General features: G+C 43.1%; 2 protein-coding genes across 11 annotated transcripts in view; both read left to right on the forward strand.

Moving 5' to 3' along the window:
• LOC5667525 (uncharacterized) overlaps positions 1-17,902 on the forward strand; it is a 386,862-nt gene that overhangs the window by 331,435 nt on the left and 37,525 nt on the right. The window lies entirely within an intron of this gene.
• Positions 13,300-16,030, forward strand: LOC3290937 (uncharacterized). Of its 8 annotated transcripts, none has more exons than XM_061646521.1 (4): positions 13,300-13,457; positions 13,529-15,136; positions 15,199-15,315; positions 15,573-15,691. In XM_061646521.1, exons 2-4 carry the CDS (start codon positions 13,820-13,822, stop codon positions 15,642-15,644), a joined length of 1,506 nt encoding a protein of 501 aa, XP_061502505.1. In that variant the 5' UTR covers positions 13,300-13,457; positions 13,529-13,819; the 3' UTR covers positions 15,645-15,691. The 8 variants fall into 8 exon arrangements, 7 of the variants coding, with proteins under 7 accessions (XP_061502505.1, XP_061502509.1, XP_061502504.1 ...); XM_061646525.1 differs by lacking the exon at positions 15,573-15,691 and adding an exon at positions 15,783-16,030 and having other exon boundaries at positions 13,301-13,457; XR_009765056.1 differs by adding an exon at positions 15,783-16,030 and having other exon boundaries at positions 13,315-15,136; positions 15,573-15,714.

Here is a 17,902-nt window from a genome sequence, read left to right on the forward strand (position 1 = left end):
GGAAGGGTTCATTGATTGCGTTACAATGAAACATATTGTTAATGATAATAATTGATTCTTTAAGATCTCCTAGAAATATGACATAAAAGTGTAACAGCGAAACAAAATTCCGAAAATATTCTTATCTAAAGTTGCTCGAAACAGATGTAAAAATAACACTATAGATTTCATGAGGAATACTTGGTACTGACATAATTAAGATAAAAGTACTAGTTTTACAAAGAAAAACAAACAATGGTAATAGAGTCTAATTGAGTTTGTGTCACTCCGTTCATTGCGGTACATTTATCCGTAATTGAGATGACCCTAGCAGATACGGTTGTAAATCAAGGCACAGTCAATAAGGCTAGACAATGGGTAGAAATGCAGAAAAAGATGCAATGACAATAACTCTCTTTACTTTTCCATTTTTGGTATAATTTGCTACAGATAAGTGCTACTGTCTGTTTCCTTTGTTACTGCAGTGAGATCTTTTTCCTCCTACAGTTGCAAATCCCATCCGTGCATCACTTCCATCATTTGGAGATTTGTGGTGTTTGCAGCACCACAGTTTTCCAAAAGTTAATTGTAGCCCTCTTTCAGCCAACCTGCACATACATATTGAACACAAAACTTCTCACGAAAATGGTAGAGAAGCGGAATATGTTAAGATTTTCTCACCACTGCCAACCGTGTGCTTTCATTGATGAAAACGCTGAACGCATTAACGATGGGTTTGGACGACAAGCGACACCGCATTATGCAAAGGCCAGTCACCTTGGGAAGGTATCTGCTCTTCTACTGTTTGCTACTGAAAGTGTTTGATTTTCCACGCTTTCAGTTTCATCTTCTGAGTAAAATGTTGCTTGGGAGCCACGTTAACCTCGACACAGGAAATTTCGTGTTTGGGGTTATGTTTAACAAAAGAAAATGGAAAAGTGTAGAATAAAACATGCCTTATTTTGTTATCGCGGTGCGTACTGCGCGAGCTTTAGGCGTAATAGATTTTATGTTTATTTCTGCCCGACGCCTTTAGCTATCTTCGGTGCGATGTTAAGTACTTGCCGTGAGAACATCAACCACCTAACGGTTGAGTAATGTATGCTACATTATCAACGCTGCTTTTAGTTTCCCCCCCTTTTTTGATGACTCTTTAATGACGGCTTATTCGGTGGGAATTTCAACCACCTTTCTGTCAGGTCGACATCGAGGTAATTCAATTACACAGACAATTCTTGACACCTTCCAAATTCAACAGTTTTGGGTGTGTGAAACACAGTGACCGAAACAGTTCCGCGGGTTCGTTCCTCTTCATAGCTAGAGGGCTCGATGACATAGTCCGCAATCAATGTAAACAGATATCGTTTCGTCAATCGTATCACAAACTCTCAAACGAGTCGTCAGTAGGAAGTTTTTCAAAGGCGTTCTACTATCCTTCTACCTGCTGGATGATATGGAAGCGTCTCAGCTGCTGCCATTTTCAATCAACTTTCCCAGCCCCAAATGTACTATCAGTGCGAGTGATAGTCTCACCAGTGGTTGCGAATTGGTTGGTTACACACTATGGTGGTCTTTTTTCATGAAAATATGCTGAGTGTCGAATAAACGAGCCTGTCAAGTGCCAATAAACGAATTAAATTTAGTTCTTGAAGGTTCATTTTTTTTATTGCGTACAAAATGATCTAAATTTAAAATAATATTTTGAAATAATAAAGCGTTTATTGTTTGATAATATTTTGATATTAATTAGACAATGTTGCTTAAAGGACTATTGTCTAACTTCTTTTTTGTATGCAAATAAGCCAATTCCAATACGACAGAGCTTGTCATTCATTAGGAATACAAATATATAGGAACAATAGGAATTAAAATTGAAATGATATGAACCACTTAATTTTATTTAAGTTAGTTGCTCAACTCTACTAAGCTTCTAAAAATATATAAAAATTGTTTGAGTATCATCCTTAATAACGATGCCAACTCCAACGGTAACGTATTTTTTCGATCTATTTTCCTTTCCCTACTGGTATGTATTCAACCATGGCATACCATTAAGCCGGCATTTTTGGCAGAATTTGGCAAGAGGGTGAGTTGTTCGATTTCGACACACCACATCGGGGTGGAATCCGAAATAGAGTTGAAAACTTTTCTCATTGCTCCCGTGGGATGGTTCCGTATTTTGCATTTCTTTTCTTTTCTCGCCCGAACAGGATCACACCGAAGACACGGAACTGTGCTGATTTCGTGGCATTCCTAAAGTGCCGATAGAAACTGCTCACCCATCTCGGTTGTTTAGGGGTCCCACATTACATCTTTCCCCTTGCTGGGAAGGGTGAGGGACATAGAAAGTAGAACGTTAGAGTCGAATCCGCGGTTCGAACTTCCCTCACCGGCTTACTTCCTCAGGGCCGCATTTGCATTCCATTTTCGGGTGTCGTCAGTGCAAACTTTAGCTCATTCTAGCTTATTCACAAACAGTCAAATAGACAGCCGCACTGGGGAAACCATCACTGAAGGGCGATTGAGCACCAGCAGCATTGGAAAAATAACTGCCTGTTTGGGCTTGTTTTCATGAGGGTTTTTTTTTTCATTAGACTTTGGCTGGTATGCCAGCAAAAAGCACTTTATTTCCGGAACCCGCTTACGTCAGCCTAAGATGTCAAGCGCATTACGCTGGCAAACTTTGGCGGGGATTGTCGGCGTTGGGAACTCACTTTGCACAAGGCGGCTATCACACGTGACGCGATTCGGGAATGTCAGGGTACGTGTTCGATTGTTTAAAGTTTCCTTCTAAAACGATCCTTTATCACTCACTTTGCACACTCTATGTGCGATCTTTTGCGCGACGGAACGCTTGACATTTACCCTTGGGAACCAACTTTGGAAGCATTTAAATGTCATACTTTAATGTTAACTATAACCCAATGTCCTATTGACCAGCGAAAAGAGGGAGTATAAATGTCGGGTCAAAACACTGCACTGTACTTTAACTGATAGTCAGAAAACCAGGTCGAGTTAACAAGAAAATAAAATACAATTAACTATAACCCAATGTCCTATTGAGCAGCGAAAAGAGGGAGTATAAATGTCGGGTCAAAACACTGCACTGTACTTTAACTGATAGTCAGAAAACCAGGTCGAGTTAACAAGAAAATAAAATACAATTTATTGCTTAGCGCGTATATTTCAATAGAGGAAAAAGTTTAATTTCGCCGAAGAGACTTGCCATATAAAGATAGCCATTTCACAAACTGTTCTTGGTGTTTTTGCATTTGATTCAATAGAGATTGGCTTCATTTACACGAAACAACGTTTCGTAAATACTTTGTTCTTACCATTCTGTGATTTGCGGGTAACTTAATTTATATCCTAAGAAATGACTTTAAATGGATTTTATGGAAATACGAAATTCAAAAAGTTTTTTTTTCTGCGGAACTTGTCTGCCCTTTCGTTGAACAATTATTCCGTTCGTTGCTGGGAAATTTTAAAGGCACAATGCCAGTAAAATGTCACAGTACGGCCTACGAAGCAGGATGATGAAGTGTGGAACATTTTGATATTTTCTGACTTATCTACTAAGTTCACCTATCACATTAAACGAATTTGTGTTTTTTTGTTTATAGTATGATGTACTATTTGTTGTGGTGTTTATATGATATAGTGGTGCGTGCTGGGCGAGGTTTAGGTTTATCATATCATTTGTGCCACAAGGTAGCAACCTGGGCCCACTACTGTTCGTACTGTTCATCAACGACCTATGTTATGTATTACCAGCAGCGAATCATTTAATGTACGCAGATGACATTAAAATCGACATGACGATAAAGAATGACACAGACCACTCCGAGCTACAGCAATACCCTTTCGATTTTCACCAATGGTGCAATCAAAACTGCCTGAGCCTCTGCATTGAAAAATGTCGAGTCATTTCATTCACACGAGCACGAGAAATTAGGAACATCAGCTACACAGTTAACGGTTTAAAAATAGAACGCACTAATGCTATGAAGGATCTCGGTGTCATACTTGATTCAAAGCTGTCATTTGACCAGCATTACTCGAGGTAATCAGTGGCTTGGCATGTTGTTTCGGGTAACAAGAGATTTCAAAGACCCAATCTGTATCAAAGCGTTATACTGCGGTATTATCCGCCCGGTACTCGAATACGCCTGTGTTGTCTGGAAGCCCTCAACCCAAAGACTTTCTGAGAGATTGGAATCGATACAGCTTCGTTTATCCCGATACGCAACACTTGTTTGATTTTGGAACATCAGTGCAATCCTTTAAAAACCGCCTTAGAAACGAGTTATTAAATTGATCTTTCAACTTATTTTAAACTAATATTAGACTTAAAAACATTCACACGGATCACTGTTGTACATTGAACGAGAAATAAACAATTAAACAATTAAACAATTATATCGTTTCAGGGAACATAATGTGAAAATGTATAAATATATAATATTATAATTCAATCTTACTGATAATCATTTGCACTATAGTTCTGTAACTGATTATAGATTTATTTTTATTTACTATCTATTTACTTTTAGCACGTCAAAATACTCTCAAAGTTCAACTCGGAGAAATACTTTAGTTGATCTAACGGAGTTTTTGCGATTTGATAGGAGGCGTGCCTATAACTGAACATCAGATTTTGCTCAGTTTAACATTCTGTTTTACACACGGCGATGACCAACTAGATACACCCACCCCAGAACGATTATACATAAATGAATCTACAACCAGCGTTTTATTTTTCAGCCACAATCCCCGAAACCAAGCGAGTGAAACAACAAAACCGGCTGCCAGGAAGCGTAACAGCTCGCCACCACTCATCATCCTTTGCTAATAATCCACCAATGATAAGCTCTCGTAACGTGGCGCAAAGCTGTATGGCGCTACCCCTGCCAGTAGTCCCCGGCAGCGTCGTAGAGTAATAAGCATTTCTTGGAATTCCACCACCACCGGCACAGGGAAAGATTATCGCCATTCGCACATTATACCCCCGAGCGTGAAGGATCGGATCGAAATGAGACCAGCACTAGCGGGAGCTTAATTTCAGTCAGAACATAGGTCTTAGAAGGAACAAACAAGCAGTTAGCAGTCAGCCCTTCTTCAGCCTGCGCTGCTGTCGCTATCGACAGTTTGGCGAACCGACAATCAAAGGCTTAGGCATCGATTAATGGCGGCTGACAGGGATGGGGGTGGCAACCGAAAGGTAGTCAAAATGTGTGGCCGGTGTAAGGTTTCGTTTGTCGATCAAGCGACCGCCAAGGGTTGGGGTAATTAGTAGTGGGAAGTGAAATCGAGGGTCGCTAAATTGTGCGTTCGAGAACATCCGTGCTTGGGAAGATGCCACACCGACACAGAATACATTATTTGGAGTGCGTGTTTTTCGCCTCAAACTCCAATGCTTAACCTGCTACAAAAGAGATAGCCGGCAGCTTTTTTTTTCTTGTGAGCTCTGGTAGTAAGACTTTCGTCTGGAGCTTGTGAATAGGAAAGGATTTATTTTGAAAACGTACAGAATGTTGCTAGCACCGCCACCACCATGGCGAAGGTCGGGAAGCCATTTAAATGAGGTTCTAAGAACGCCTTCTCGCAGAGTGCTGCAGGAAAACTCTCCAAACGCACCGTTTGTGCGCGTACGTCAAAATGTTAAGATGAATTACCTTTTAATTCGCCGTGTAACATGCCATGATGATGCCGCGTGTGGAGCACACGGTCAGCCCTTCCCGCAGGTGTAGGTTGGGGGAGTGCAGTGGAACCCCCGAAGCTGCTGATTATTCCATTGGCTTATGTCTTGCGGTAGACCACATTCTGCCCGGTCATTATGGGTACCCGGGGTTGATGCTTTTGATGATGGTGCGTCGGTTGTTGCTTGCTGCTGTTGCTGCTGCTGCCGCCTGCTCATCATTAATCTGTGCCAGTGTTGGAGGACTAGTGGCTGGCAGTGGGGATTTTATATACAGAGCAGAGGAGCTCTTTTTTATTTTGCCCCGAGGATGAGACTGGAATGGCAGGATGATGTGCAGCAAACTTTAATCGGGTGAGAGATTACCCTATCGTAATCGAATCATGCTTAAAGCAGTTCGAGGTGAACAAAAGCTCTCTCGGTGATGCTGTGCAGATGGTCTAATGCAAAGTCTATCTAATATGCTAGGATGTCCCTGGATAGCTTAGTGGTGACTAGCTTTTATGTATTTTTACATTAGATGTATTAGTTACTAAATAGTTAACAGAATAACTTGAGCTTTATGCACTGAAAACATTGAAGCTTTTGAAATAAATTGGATTTTTTTTTGTGAATGTACAATCAATGGGGCCTTAACAACCTTCCATCCGAAGCTAGGGTTAGTTTGTGTTTGTATAGAAGGTTTAAATGTGGTTATTAAATAGCCTCTTAATCGTCTTAATCGTCGAAATAGCCTCTTCTTTTTCTTTGATCTAGTGCAGCACAGGTCCTTGTGAACGGGAAGTCTTATTGTCATTTAATTTTGTTCTTAGTAGAATAGGCAATTGTGCACTTGGGAAGACGCTTGATTAGGCATATACAATGTTTGATATCATTTTGATTAAATCTATACAATATAACATGCATTACAATTGATAACTGTGAAAAAAACCCTGCAAAAATAGGTTGCAAATTAATGTTATTTTGTCGAAGGTACACCATCATTACAAACATTTTTCGCTGTCGCCAACCCTCCCCAAACTGTATCATCTGGCAAGATTCGAACATCCACCAATTGACATCATTCTACCACCGCATGATAGTGGCAGCTGTTCAACGAGAATAATTATGTACAACTCTTCCTTATCGGAATTTGAGAGAAAGCGTTCCGCACTGTACACAACACTGCCCCAACGCTTGGATGTCACCTGCAACATGCCCTTCAATCATACCATCATCATTATAGTGGTCACGAATGCTTTCAGCACGGGGGAACGAACCATCAATTTGTGCATTTTTGTTTTGTTTTATACAACTTCCTGAAAAGCATTACACGAACGGTGTGCCAAACCGCCGAACCGGTTCGGTGCGGAAAATAAATTAAGCATAATTAATATTTTTACAAACCCTTCCAGAATGGCCGTTTTAAGGGCGCGTGAGCATTTGGTGGCCTGGTTTGCCGCTCCCTTTTGCAGATACAGTTCATGCTCGCGAACACATCACTGGGAACAACCAACGCGGCGCGTTCGAAAACAGCTTTTCTGGAGCGCATCGTATCAGCTCTTCTCGCGCGAACGCATGCACGGATGATAATCATACGCGCGCATTCCAACACTCGAGGCTTTCCTGCAGCCATGAACGCTTTCGAAAGCGTCCGACAGCACAATGGTACCACGGCATTGTGCACCGTGCCCTCTGATGCACCGAACGCACCGAACTTACCAGAAAAGCCGCCGAAAAATCATTCAACGGTGGCTGAATCGTTTGCTGCGCCCTTCGTCTTCCTTAGTATGTGTGCGCCCAGTAATTACCAGACGCTTGTACGGCTCCCGAGGGCAAACACTTCATAGCGGGTTGGAGTGCTTGGAAGCGTTCTGCAGCATGTGATAGCCGCTTCGCATCCACTTTGTTCTCAGTTTAGCGAGTTCTGGTCATTTAACGTGGCAACGATAATGACCTCCACACATATACACATCCCATGGACGCACCCCGGGCGTGCAAGAAAGGTTCATATCGTTGGTGCATCGAAAGTGGCTCGAGGGCGCTTCCGCAAATCGGCTGGGCAATTTGAATGTGATCTGGATGGGACTGCTGCGTGACGATTGGCTTGTGCCTTTTGGGGTGTTCAATCGGATGCGAGTGCAACGATGGGTCCCGGTGTGCCGGTGTAACCGATGGTAAATGGAATGCTTTTAGGCGATATTGATGCTTTCAGGACGATGCAAATCATTTGCACCAGCAAGCGTGATGGTTTGCTTTTCGCAATCTCATAGCGTTCGTTCGACGTAATGTGACGCATTACAATCGTCCATTATGGCAAACGTATCATTAGCGAGGTATCACTGTTATGCCATGATTTCGAGGAATTGGCCTCAATGCGCAAACGTTGCTTTCGGGACCTTTAGGGTCTGATTTAAAGAGCAGTTTTGAGTGGAATTACAAACAAGGTACACGGTCATAACAGGACGATAGCTTATTTATTACAATATAAAAATATTTAAACTAATGCAACCAAGCTGTTTTTCTTTTTAAACATTAAATAATTGAATAAAATTTCATTCGATAGTGCATTTTCTTTTTGTCACCACGATGATCATGCCGGTCTTATGGAAGGTTTAAAAAGCGCGTATTTGGATAATCAAGTAGCAAAATTGAGGTATGTTCCATGTAGTTTCGAGCACATGTAGTTTTTAATTTTAATCTTATGGGTAAACTTATGGGTAAAATTAGCGTAAAAATAACATTCCAAATTGGGAGAACTGCGAAGCGTTAGACTTACAACTTCAGCAATGCAATATAATCTTTTTTATTTTATTTTAGAGATATTCAATACAGTCCTAGATTCGTAGTAGTTTAGACGGCACAAGTGACCTCGTTACGATGAAAACCTGTATTGAAATATTGTTGTTATTACTTAGAATTCTGTCCAAGTATCGGCTGAGATAGCACGTTTGTTAAGAATAAAACACTTGTCGAGATAAATTCAGTATTATTTTGGCGTTGAGCTATTCTCAAAGTTTCCCAGAAAAGGAAAGCTTAAAACTTGAAGTTGAACTTCTTCGTACGACTTCGAGCGATAAAATCGCACCTGACCAAACGATTGAACGGGAAACCCTCCGTCTCCATTTTGCTTTAAGCACATTCCAATGGTTTCAAGTGTTTGTTAGCCATTGGCCATCTCGACGTTTCGAACGAAAAGGTCAGCCTGTTGCGCCAGCAATCCATCCCATCCCTTACCTGTTCAGCATCCGCCAGCGAATCCACCGGTGGAGCTAACTTCGGACCAAACTATTCGTACGCTGGACGGATTCCTTTCAGCCTGGTGCCGTTTGATTCTGGAACCTCGATCGAGGGATGCCCCATCCACCGAGCACAGTTGTAGCAACAAATTTCGGTTCGAAAGGTATTTGGCAATCGGTTTTTGTGCTTCAATGCGAGATGCCACCCAATCCACCAGTTGCGTCCGTAGCCAAGAACGGTGGTGGACAGTTGGGCAAAGTTAATGTGCATGTGGGAGTGTGTGTGTGTGTGTAGCTGTACCGAATTCCTGCACCGACCGCAGAATTCGTTCAAATGATAAAAGTTCGGCAAGAATAAACAGAACGGTTTTGGGTTGGCTCCGAAGAATTTCTCCTCATGTCTGAATAACTGCTGCTCCCAGCTGGATGGCTTTTGGTGGCGGAAGCTTTGAGAACGAGGCACTGTTTGGGGCTCTTATGAAAAAAGCACATTCTTGCAGGGAGGGGAGCGAGAGTGGGTGAGTGAGTAGATTGGACATTGGCGGTTTTCTTTAGCATCAATCACGCCCCGCACCGGTTCCGCTGACCGAGGGAAATGTGCGCAAGGATCACGACGACGGTTCATGACTGCTCGCAGGGTCGAAGGTGTAGGATGAAAAGTTAATTTCCATTCATCATAAACACATCATCGTTGTTAGCGTCCTGAAGGAAAACATGCGAGAGGTGAGGGTCTGCTGACTCGCTAATCCCGAGTTGGAGGAGAATGGAACAACATGGCTGAGGATTCTTCTCTGCTGAGGCTGAGGCCGGCCCGTCGTCGCTGTGGTGTGTGGTCATCATTCATCAAATCGGAGATATTTCTAACAGTGACTTGCGGTTGTACCGTGCGGCAGTCTGAGCTTCGCTTTGCTTCGGCGTGTAACAGTCCGTCGAAATAATAATTAATATGTCTATCGTGTGCTGTCGTGCCAAGACAGTTCTGTCGGTGTGCACGAAAGCCATTCCGTTCCCGCTGTTTGGGCTGATAAACTTCCTTCTCCAAGGTTCATGACCTCCCCGGTCCTTGAATCGGATGAGGTTTTAAAACCAAACTAAAACCGGGTTTGGTTCATCGTATTTATTTTCGAATTTCTTTTCAATCGAATTTCTTTCCAATCGTAAAAGAACAAGTGTGCACACCGTCGATGTCGAGCCTCCAACAGCACTTCGTGAGGCGTAAGAGTAAGAGCGAACGAGGGAACAGATTACTTGTCCTGAGTGTGTCGTGTGTGCGTGTGTTGTGCCGTGCGCGCAGGACCATTCTGCACCCGAACGTCATTCAACAAGCTTTTCCAGTTTTTCAGATTGTTTTCCACCCTCCACCAACTTGCCTGATGTGATGGTTGGAAATGGTCACCCGCTTCGTTCGGTTCCCCGTCGACATTGATTTCCTCCACTACTGCTGGTACGGCTGGTGTGTTCGATTGTGTTAAAGTGCCGTAAATAAACACCGTTGACAACCTGACGACGCTGTAATTCGAATCTCGAACCCGATTGTCCCTTCCTGCTCGCCTTCCTTCCCGCTTTGCACACTTTGGAACCGTCATCTAGTTCGAACCGTCGTTAACTGTGCCTCTCCTGCGCTAGGAAGATGGATGGATTCGATTTCACTAAAAGCAGTAAGGCCAGCAATCGGGGCAGAGCTTTCTTCTCTTTCTGCTGCTGCTGCTGCTGCTGCCGCGTTGCGGCTAAACATCTCAAATGGTTGGAGCGTTAAGAAACCTAGCAAACACCCCAAAGAAAGCTCGAGGTTTACGGTGGTGCGCCGTGGTTTTGTGTGGCTCGTAAAACAGGAGTAAAAAAAGGGACGGGATAGAAATCAGGGTACCCTATCGTGGGTGCATCACCATTCATCGGCTTCGGGTACTTCGATAAACGTCAGGCCTTTGCCTTACCGGGACCGTAAGACAGCTCCTTTGACTCCGATGGCGTAATACACGGTCCGTGCGTCCTTGCGGTAAAGTATCATGTTCCGGGACGCTTATTAGGCCATCCCGGGTTAGGTTGCTTTCGGGTGAGCGCAGTTTTCGGGTTGGGTTTTACGGTGAGGTGCTCCACAGGGCACATACATTATCCTGGTGTCGTTTACCCGGGATCCTCTATATTGACGACACGCTGTAAAGTCAAACACCAAGCCGATATGCTGAGCGTGATGTATTTAATGGACCGCTTGGTAGTATTTTAAGTGTAGCGTGGTAGAATGGTCCCGGCGATACTACCAGGCAAGATTGGAAAGATAAAATATTTATGAACATAAGTGTGTACACAAATTCGAGATGGGAAAAAGTGTTTGAATTTGGCTGCCGGGGTTACTAAAACCGATTTTCAGATTTGTGAAGGTGGGTTTTACTCACCTCAAATATTGAATCTTTGCGCCCCAATTTCGTTCTATCATCGAACCGCAACGAAGGTTCCAAAAGTATCGTGCCTCTCTTGCTCCCGGTATGGTGTAATTGCCGAATACTGTCAGTTCTATGGTGCGGCAAAATGGATTGAAAGCCTTCATTAATCGCCCACAATGCGCTGTTGGAAAGTAAGCTCCACAATCCACGCTCTTTCTCTCGACTTAATTGACCATCCAAATTTGCGATTGAATGGGATGACGCTTCTATGGTAAATGCGTGGAAGGCGAAGACGCATCACGCGTAACATATAATAACAATGGGCCCCAGGTGAAAAATTTGGATATTTTGTAAACCCTCTACCTCTGCGGTCCATAACCGGAACGGCAGACTCTTTGTCGACGGCCATGAGAAGCTGTGGTGATCTTCGGCAAAGCGTCTTTTTCGTAAGCAGTCAGTACAACGGAATGAGGGGCCAGTGGTGCGAGCTAAAGCGAAAAAAAGGGTCAAACGGGTACAAAATTGGCAAGAACTTGAAGGTGGCTAAAGACTCCGCGCTAAATGGAACCTGAAGTCAGCTGCTTTCGAACCGGTAGCAGCTAAAGCACGTTTGGGGTGTGCGCGTGTTTTTGTTTGCGCGCGTGAACCGGTTATGCGTTGCCAAGCGTGTAACGGCCTAGCAAGAGTGACTTTTTGATGTTCGCGGAAATGGTCATGCAAGCGATGGAAGAAGAAATCATTCAATGCAGTAGGGGTATGAAATAGAAAGAGTTGTGGAACACGAAGCCACATCCACTTGAGATGATAAAGTGTCGAAAAGTGTTCGTATGTCTCGTTTCCGTTACTTCATGGCCACTTGTTCCGAAACAAGTTTATTGAAATCTATGGAAAATTGATCACGGGGAGGTCCATGGAACAAGTTTCAATGTGGCGTCTTACGAATTTTGTGCATACAGAACGTGAAACCCGTGTTTTTTTTCTTTCTTTCACAACATTTAAATTTTATATTTGTAGGTTATACCAGTTCCAAAATAAACACATTACAATGCATTAATCTTTTGACAGCTTTTTGTTTTAAATTCAGATGTACTTTCAGCTCTTTCTTATCAAAAAACGAACATCCTCTTTGTTTATTCATCTTTTTTTGTTTTGTTTTTCGTACAAGAATTTGAAACAACTATAATAATCATCAATACAAATGTAAGCCTTTAGGTACTCCAAAATTAAGTAATTAAAATGATTGTTAACGTTCCACCTTGCTTTATAACTTCAACTCTTCATTCCTACACAAACACCTAATTACTAACTAGCTTTACAGAAAAAAAATAATTCAAAATATAGAGTTAAATGCAACAATAGCACCCACCAGGTAATACGTGAATTATACAAAATCTAACAAGATTTTAGGTTAGTTATATTAGGTTAGATTGTAAGTTAGGATAGAATTAAATTAGAAAAAAAATTTGCAGGGTTTTTTTTATAAATTTTTCCCTCTAGAAAATTTAAAGGTAAATAATTATCAAAAATACAAATCGGCAAAGCCAATAGTAAAATTAGGAAAACCATTGAGGAGAGTATGCATACGGACCCATTGTAAAATTTCACAATGTAATAACATTTCATGTACGAACAAAACAATAAAGGTACTACTACTATTAATACTACTCAATACAAATGAAGCACAACAAATAATTTAAAATACAACAATGCAACTGCTAATCATTACACAATTAGTAGAGCAATACTACCCTCAAATTTATATTTTGTATAGCCTCATTTTCACAGTAATAAAATAGTGAAAGTCTATTTAAAAATTAATTTGATTGATTTACTTTCTGGGAAATGTGAACTACAGCTCGTTAAAAATAGTTGTTCATTGGAATCATATGCAATTGTCACTCGTATAAACTTAATCACACCGATCACCGAATCTAGGTACGAAATGTCATCTTGTCAGAACTCTGTCACGATCGTCCGTGTAATACGCAGGCGCGCAAAAACTGGCGCCAGTTTGTGTACAAACAAAATGCTGCGCATAGTTTAAAAATAATTGTCAGATACACGCACGCAAGTATTCGCGATGTCAGTACGGCTGGGCTGCTCGCACTCAGTTGTATATTTTGCGTTCTAAATAAACCAAGGGGTTTATCAATACACAAATCACGTATTTAAAGCAACGAGGTGACGGTGAATCCTAGGCATACATTGTGTGAGATTTTGTAGTACTACCTTGTGCTAATGTTTTTCTACAGGTAGATGATCAACGTGATCGTTCTAAAGCCAAATCCGACACGGCCTTATATAAGCAATAACCAAATCGACAAGCCGAGAAAGTGCTAAGGGTGTTGCGCGCATGCCTGAGGACTGACAAATATTTTTGTTGTGAAACATCATTGAATCGCGAAAAGAGGAAACGAATTTGCAAAGTTATTAAGACGCAAAGCAAAGAAATGAAGAAAGTATAAGTTTTGGTTTTGATTTGACTCTTAATAGTTGTTTTGAGATTGATACAAAAGTTGTTCAGCTCCAAGAAGTGAAGTAAAATGTCCAAAAAGTTACCCGTTCGCACACTGAGCGAACTGACGCTGGCAGAGTTGGCCGGTACGATCGTTGGCTCGATCGGAACCATGGTGCAGACGAGCCTTGCGTTTGGTATTCCACCCGACTACACGCTGTTGATGGTTGAGATCAACTCCTATATGGACAACATGGGAGCTACAAGCAACATCTACGAGGATCTGCTGCGCGTTATCCTTTGTTCCGACTCGCTTGACGCTTCGATGCGCTTCTGCTGCCTGCAGATGCTACTGAACGAAGGCGTACAGTGTCTGGTAACGGATATCTTCCCCCTAGCCTACTACGAGCGCATACTGCAGGTGATTGCTGCGCAGGGTCGTGGTCTGCGCCAGCTAAACATGAAAGGAGTGTGGGTGAAGGAGGAGTGCATGTGTTTCATGTTTGAGATTGTGAAGCGTTTACCGCACCTTACCAGACTGACCATCCCGCACATCGCGAACGATAATCTGCTGAAGCATATCGCCGACTACAGCCGCTGTATGAGACAGTTGGACATTAGCGGCGAAACGGACATAACGGAGATTGGCATCGAGTATCTGTGTTACGGCGAGTGCCGAAACCATCTCACCGTTGTGGATATTGGTTCGCTCGGGGAAGAAAATATATGCCACACGGATGTGGCCTTGCTACTCCAGAACCTGCCAAACCTGGCTACGCTGAAGTCATACTCGTTCGTTGGTCGTAGCCTGCAGTACATCGTCGAGAAGAAGGATGCCAACTTCAAGTGTCGGTTGGTGTACGTACACGACATGGAAACGGACGCCGCAACACTGGATGCAATCGTACGTACCTGTCCACGGCTGGAGGACATCTATCTCGATTCGCCCGAGGCAGGCATACTGGAGAAGCTGAGTTCGGTGAAACTACGCCGCTTGAAGCTGTACAAGTTCAGTGCCTACGAATTGCTGGGGCTGGCGGAGCACAATGGCAAATCGCTGTACCATCTGACCGTAATCAAGGGGTATGGTCCACTCGAGATCGACCGGCTTGTGCGCTCCTGTCCGAATCTGATCGATCTCGACTTCTACATGATGGATTCGCTGACGTTTGCGGGCGACAGCAGTTTCACCAATCTGCAAGGGTTGGAAATTTTGAGCAGTCCGATACAGAAGCCAAGCCTGCGTCGTTTCATTTGTCATACGACGACGCTACGTCGGCTGGCGGTGGATGCAGTCACCTTTTCCGATGAGGACATCAGCTCGATGGTGATTGAGCACGATTTCTATCAGCTGGAGGATGTTTGGTTCACATCGGCCCCATATCTATCGATTGCTTCTGTAGAGGTAAGCTTGTTTGTTGAGCCCAGTTAGCAAAATACAAATTTACGATCCATATTGTCCGGCAGATTCTGATGGATCGCTGCCCAGAGCTGCAGAGCGTTGGTCAACTGAGCGGATGGGCATTGACGCCCGATGACGTGACGTTACTTCGCGGGATACTGAAAAGCTGCAACTCCTCTCTGGTACTGTCACCAGCAAGTATATTCCCGTGACCAAATTTTCTCTCAAAAATATCATGAAACGATAACTGGCTCACTCCTAGCTAGAGCACGTTCGTCCCTCTGGTTGTTCGTTGTTCCGACTTTGTTTACTCACCGTTCACCAACGCTAACACCTTGTTCCCATCTGATTTTCTTTGTGTTTCCCGTGACCATTTCATTTTCCTATCCCTGTTTCCATCCGATTGGACAACCCTCCCCCCGTATTCCGTCCCTGACAGGTGCTGAACACGTACCAGCCCCGAAGGAAAGCTAGACACCCCGTATCGTGGATCGTAATGCGACGCGACTGATCGTTGTACCGGTTAAGCAAATAAAGTTCCATCTGTACTGTGTACTCGAATGCAAAACGCGCTCTCTGGGGTCGGTTTCCCCGCTTGCTCACATTTCTCATGGGGATGTTCTTTTTTCTCACTTTCCAATTTTTTCAGATAATACAATCACTTTGACGGCGTACCAAGGGCGTTATTTGCTTTGCAGAACGGCACATTGGGAGTTTACGAGCGTTGTGATTTCAATGCGAGTGATCGGAACTTGGTTGAGTTATTTTTCGTTTTGTTGTTTTGGATACATCTCAGTGAAGCACAACTCACTCGCCCAAAAAAGAAGACATGAATTGGTGAACAGAAACATAAAAAAAAACAATAAACATCCTACCACACGTGTCCTTTTGTTTAAATTTATCCATTTACTGCGCTTCATTTCGCCTCAGGTGGTGTTCCTGCTTCTACTGTAGCTGCTGCTGTTTGCGAATTATCGTTCATTATGTACTTCCCGATCGTGTGTACGACGATCGTGGGCACAATTCTGCAATGATCTTTAGCTTTTTCTTGCTTAGTTTGAGGTGTCTTTGGCTTCTCTTCCCTTTAACGGCAGGTGATTGATGCTTTGCTGAGACTTTGCGTTTCGCTAAATCGAGCGAACATAATCTGACCGTCTCTTTGGCCATTCGTGCTATTCGGTGGGTAAGAAATGCATCGTAGCAACATGAAGGACAGAGGTTTATGTGCCTCGAAGAAACAGAACGAAGAATCACTGAGCGAAGGAAACAAAAGGGCCTCATGGCGAGTCGAATGGGTCTGCGCGTGTGTGTGTGTATTCTTCTCGACCAGTGATGATGAAGTAAACACATGATGCGATGCGATGTGAACTTGATTCTTGTTCTTGGAGAAGGGATTTTAACGGAAAGCTGAACACCTGCCGTCGTCATCTCGGAACGACGCACAACATGCTGTTGTAAAAAAACTGGACAGTGGAGTAAAGAAGCGAGCAGAAAATGGATGACAAACAACAACGCAAAACGCCGTTTCTTTTATTTTATCGGTTTCTGAAGGGTAGACGGCGTGTGTGTTGACGGCTGGCAACACATTCAAGATAAATACGTAAAGCAGAACTGATCAAACGTTTCTTAAAAATTGATTATTTTGTGTATTTGATATGGAATTGGAAGAAATTTGCTTTGTTTAGGTCAAACATGAGCATATAATACAAATATCATTATAAGTATGCAGATTTCGTAACATATCATATCAGTTAAAATATACGTAATTGCAAAAAAACAAATGCTGCCCCAACTTATTCATCCCTGTGGCAAAACAAACCATACCAACCAGTTCAATATGGACGACGCGCATCTCCGTTGGTCGAGCTATTAAGTGAACGTTAGTAAACACGAACGGGCAACTGATTGCAAACAGTAATAAAACCCTGGCTGCACCCAGCTGCATTCTAAGTTTGCCACACTGGCTTGGGAGTTGACTTCCACCGTTCTCTACAGCTTCAGCAACGACCGCGCAAGCTTGCGGATATTTGTGCCATGTTCTTGCTTTGTTCCTCACTTTGCTAACGTTCTCCGCACTCTGACATCGTACGAACGGGATACTTTCACCGCTTTTCGCGTGATGGAAAACTTAAGCTCACCATCTTACACCAACTCATTGCTGATGAACAGGGAGCAGAAAAACGTTTCTTGCGTAGAAAACACTCATAATAAATTTTGCCTAAAGTTTCCCTTTGTCAGCTAGGATTACCGTCACCGGCGAGCAGTCTTTGGGGATGGTTAAAGAGAATTGACCTTGAACTAGTTTTAGTGAGAAAATTGAACCGTTATGCTTTAACGCAATCTTACTCAAATGAGTTTATATGATATATGCTCGCTCGTCGCAGTGTGTGCGGATGTAGGTTTTGATGCAATTAAGAGGTAGACGCGCGGTATCTGTGCAGAACTTCGTAGTATGAATTACAAGATTTATCAAAAGTGAACCTGCTTCCCGGGCAATCTATACGCCCAGAATGTAGAAACGGCTGAAGAGAGCGCTGCATAAATTATGGCGTCGTGAAGGCAAAGTGCATTTCGACCAATGGACCGTGTCGTGCACTTGAACGTTAGGATAATTCATTATGCTTTGCCAAGCCTTTCATCTGCCGACGACTTCACTGTGACCCAGTAACCGTGGTGTCCCGCATTGTTCAAGCGTCCTCAAAATGCGCTCTATAATTTACGGCGTACGCACATGATTGACAATCATCCTTTGCTTGTTTCTGAGGCGTT

This window comes from Anopheles gambiae, chromosome 2, assembly GCF_943734735.2.
Source record: "Anopheles gambiae chromosome 2, idAnoGambNW_F1_1, whole genome shotgun sequence".
NCBI lineage: Eukaryota > Metazoa > Arthropoda > Insecta > Diptera > Culicidae > Anopheles > Anopheles gambiae.

Coding starts and splice junctions, on each gene's coding strand:
- LOC3290937 (XM_061646521.1), top strand. CDS start 13,820: ATGTCCAAAAAGTTACCCGTTCGCACACTGAGCGAACTGACGCTGGCA. Junction 15,137..15,198: donor TATCGATTGCTTCTGTAGAG/GTAAGCTTGTTT, acceptor ATTGTCCGGCAG/ATTCTGATGGATCGCTGCCC. Junction 15,316..15,572: donor AAAGCTGCAACTCCTCTCTG/GTACTGTCACCA, acceptor CGTCCCTGACAG/GTGCTGAACACGTACCAGCC.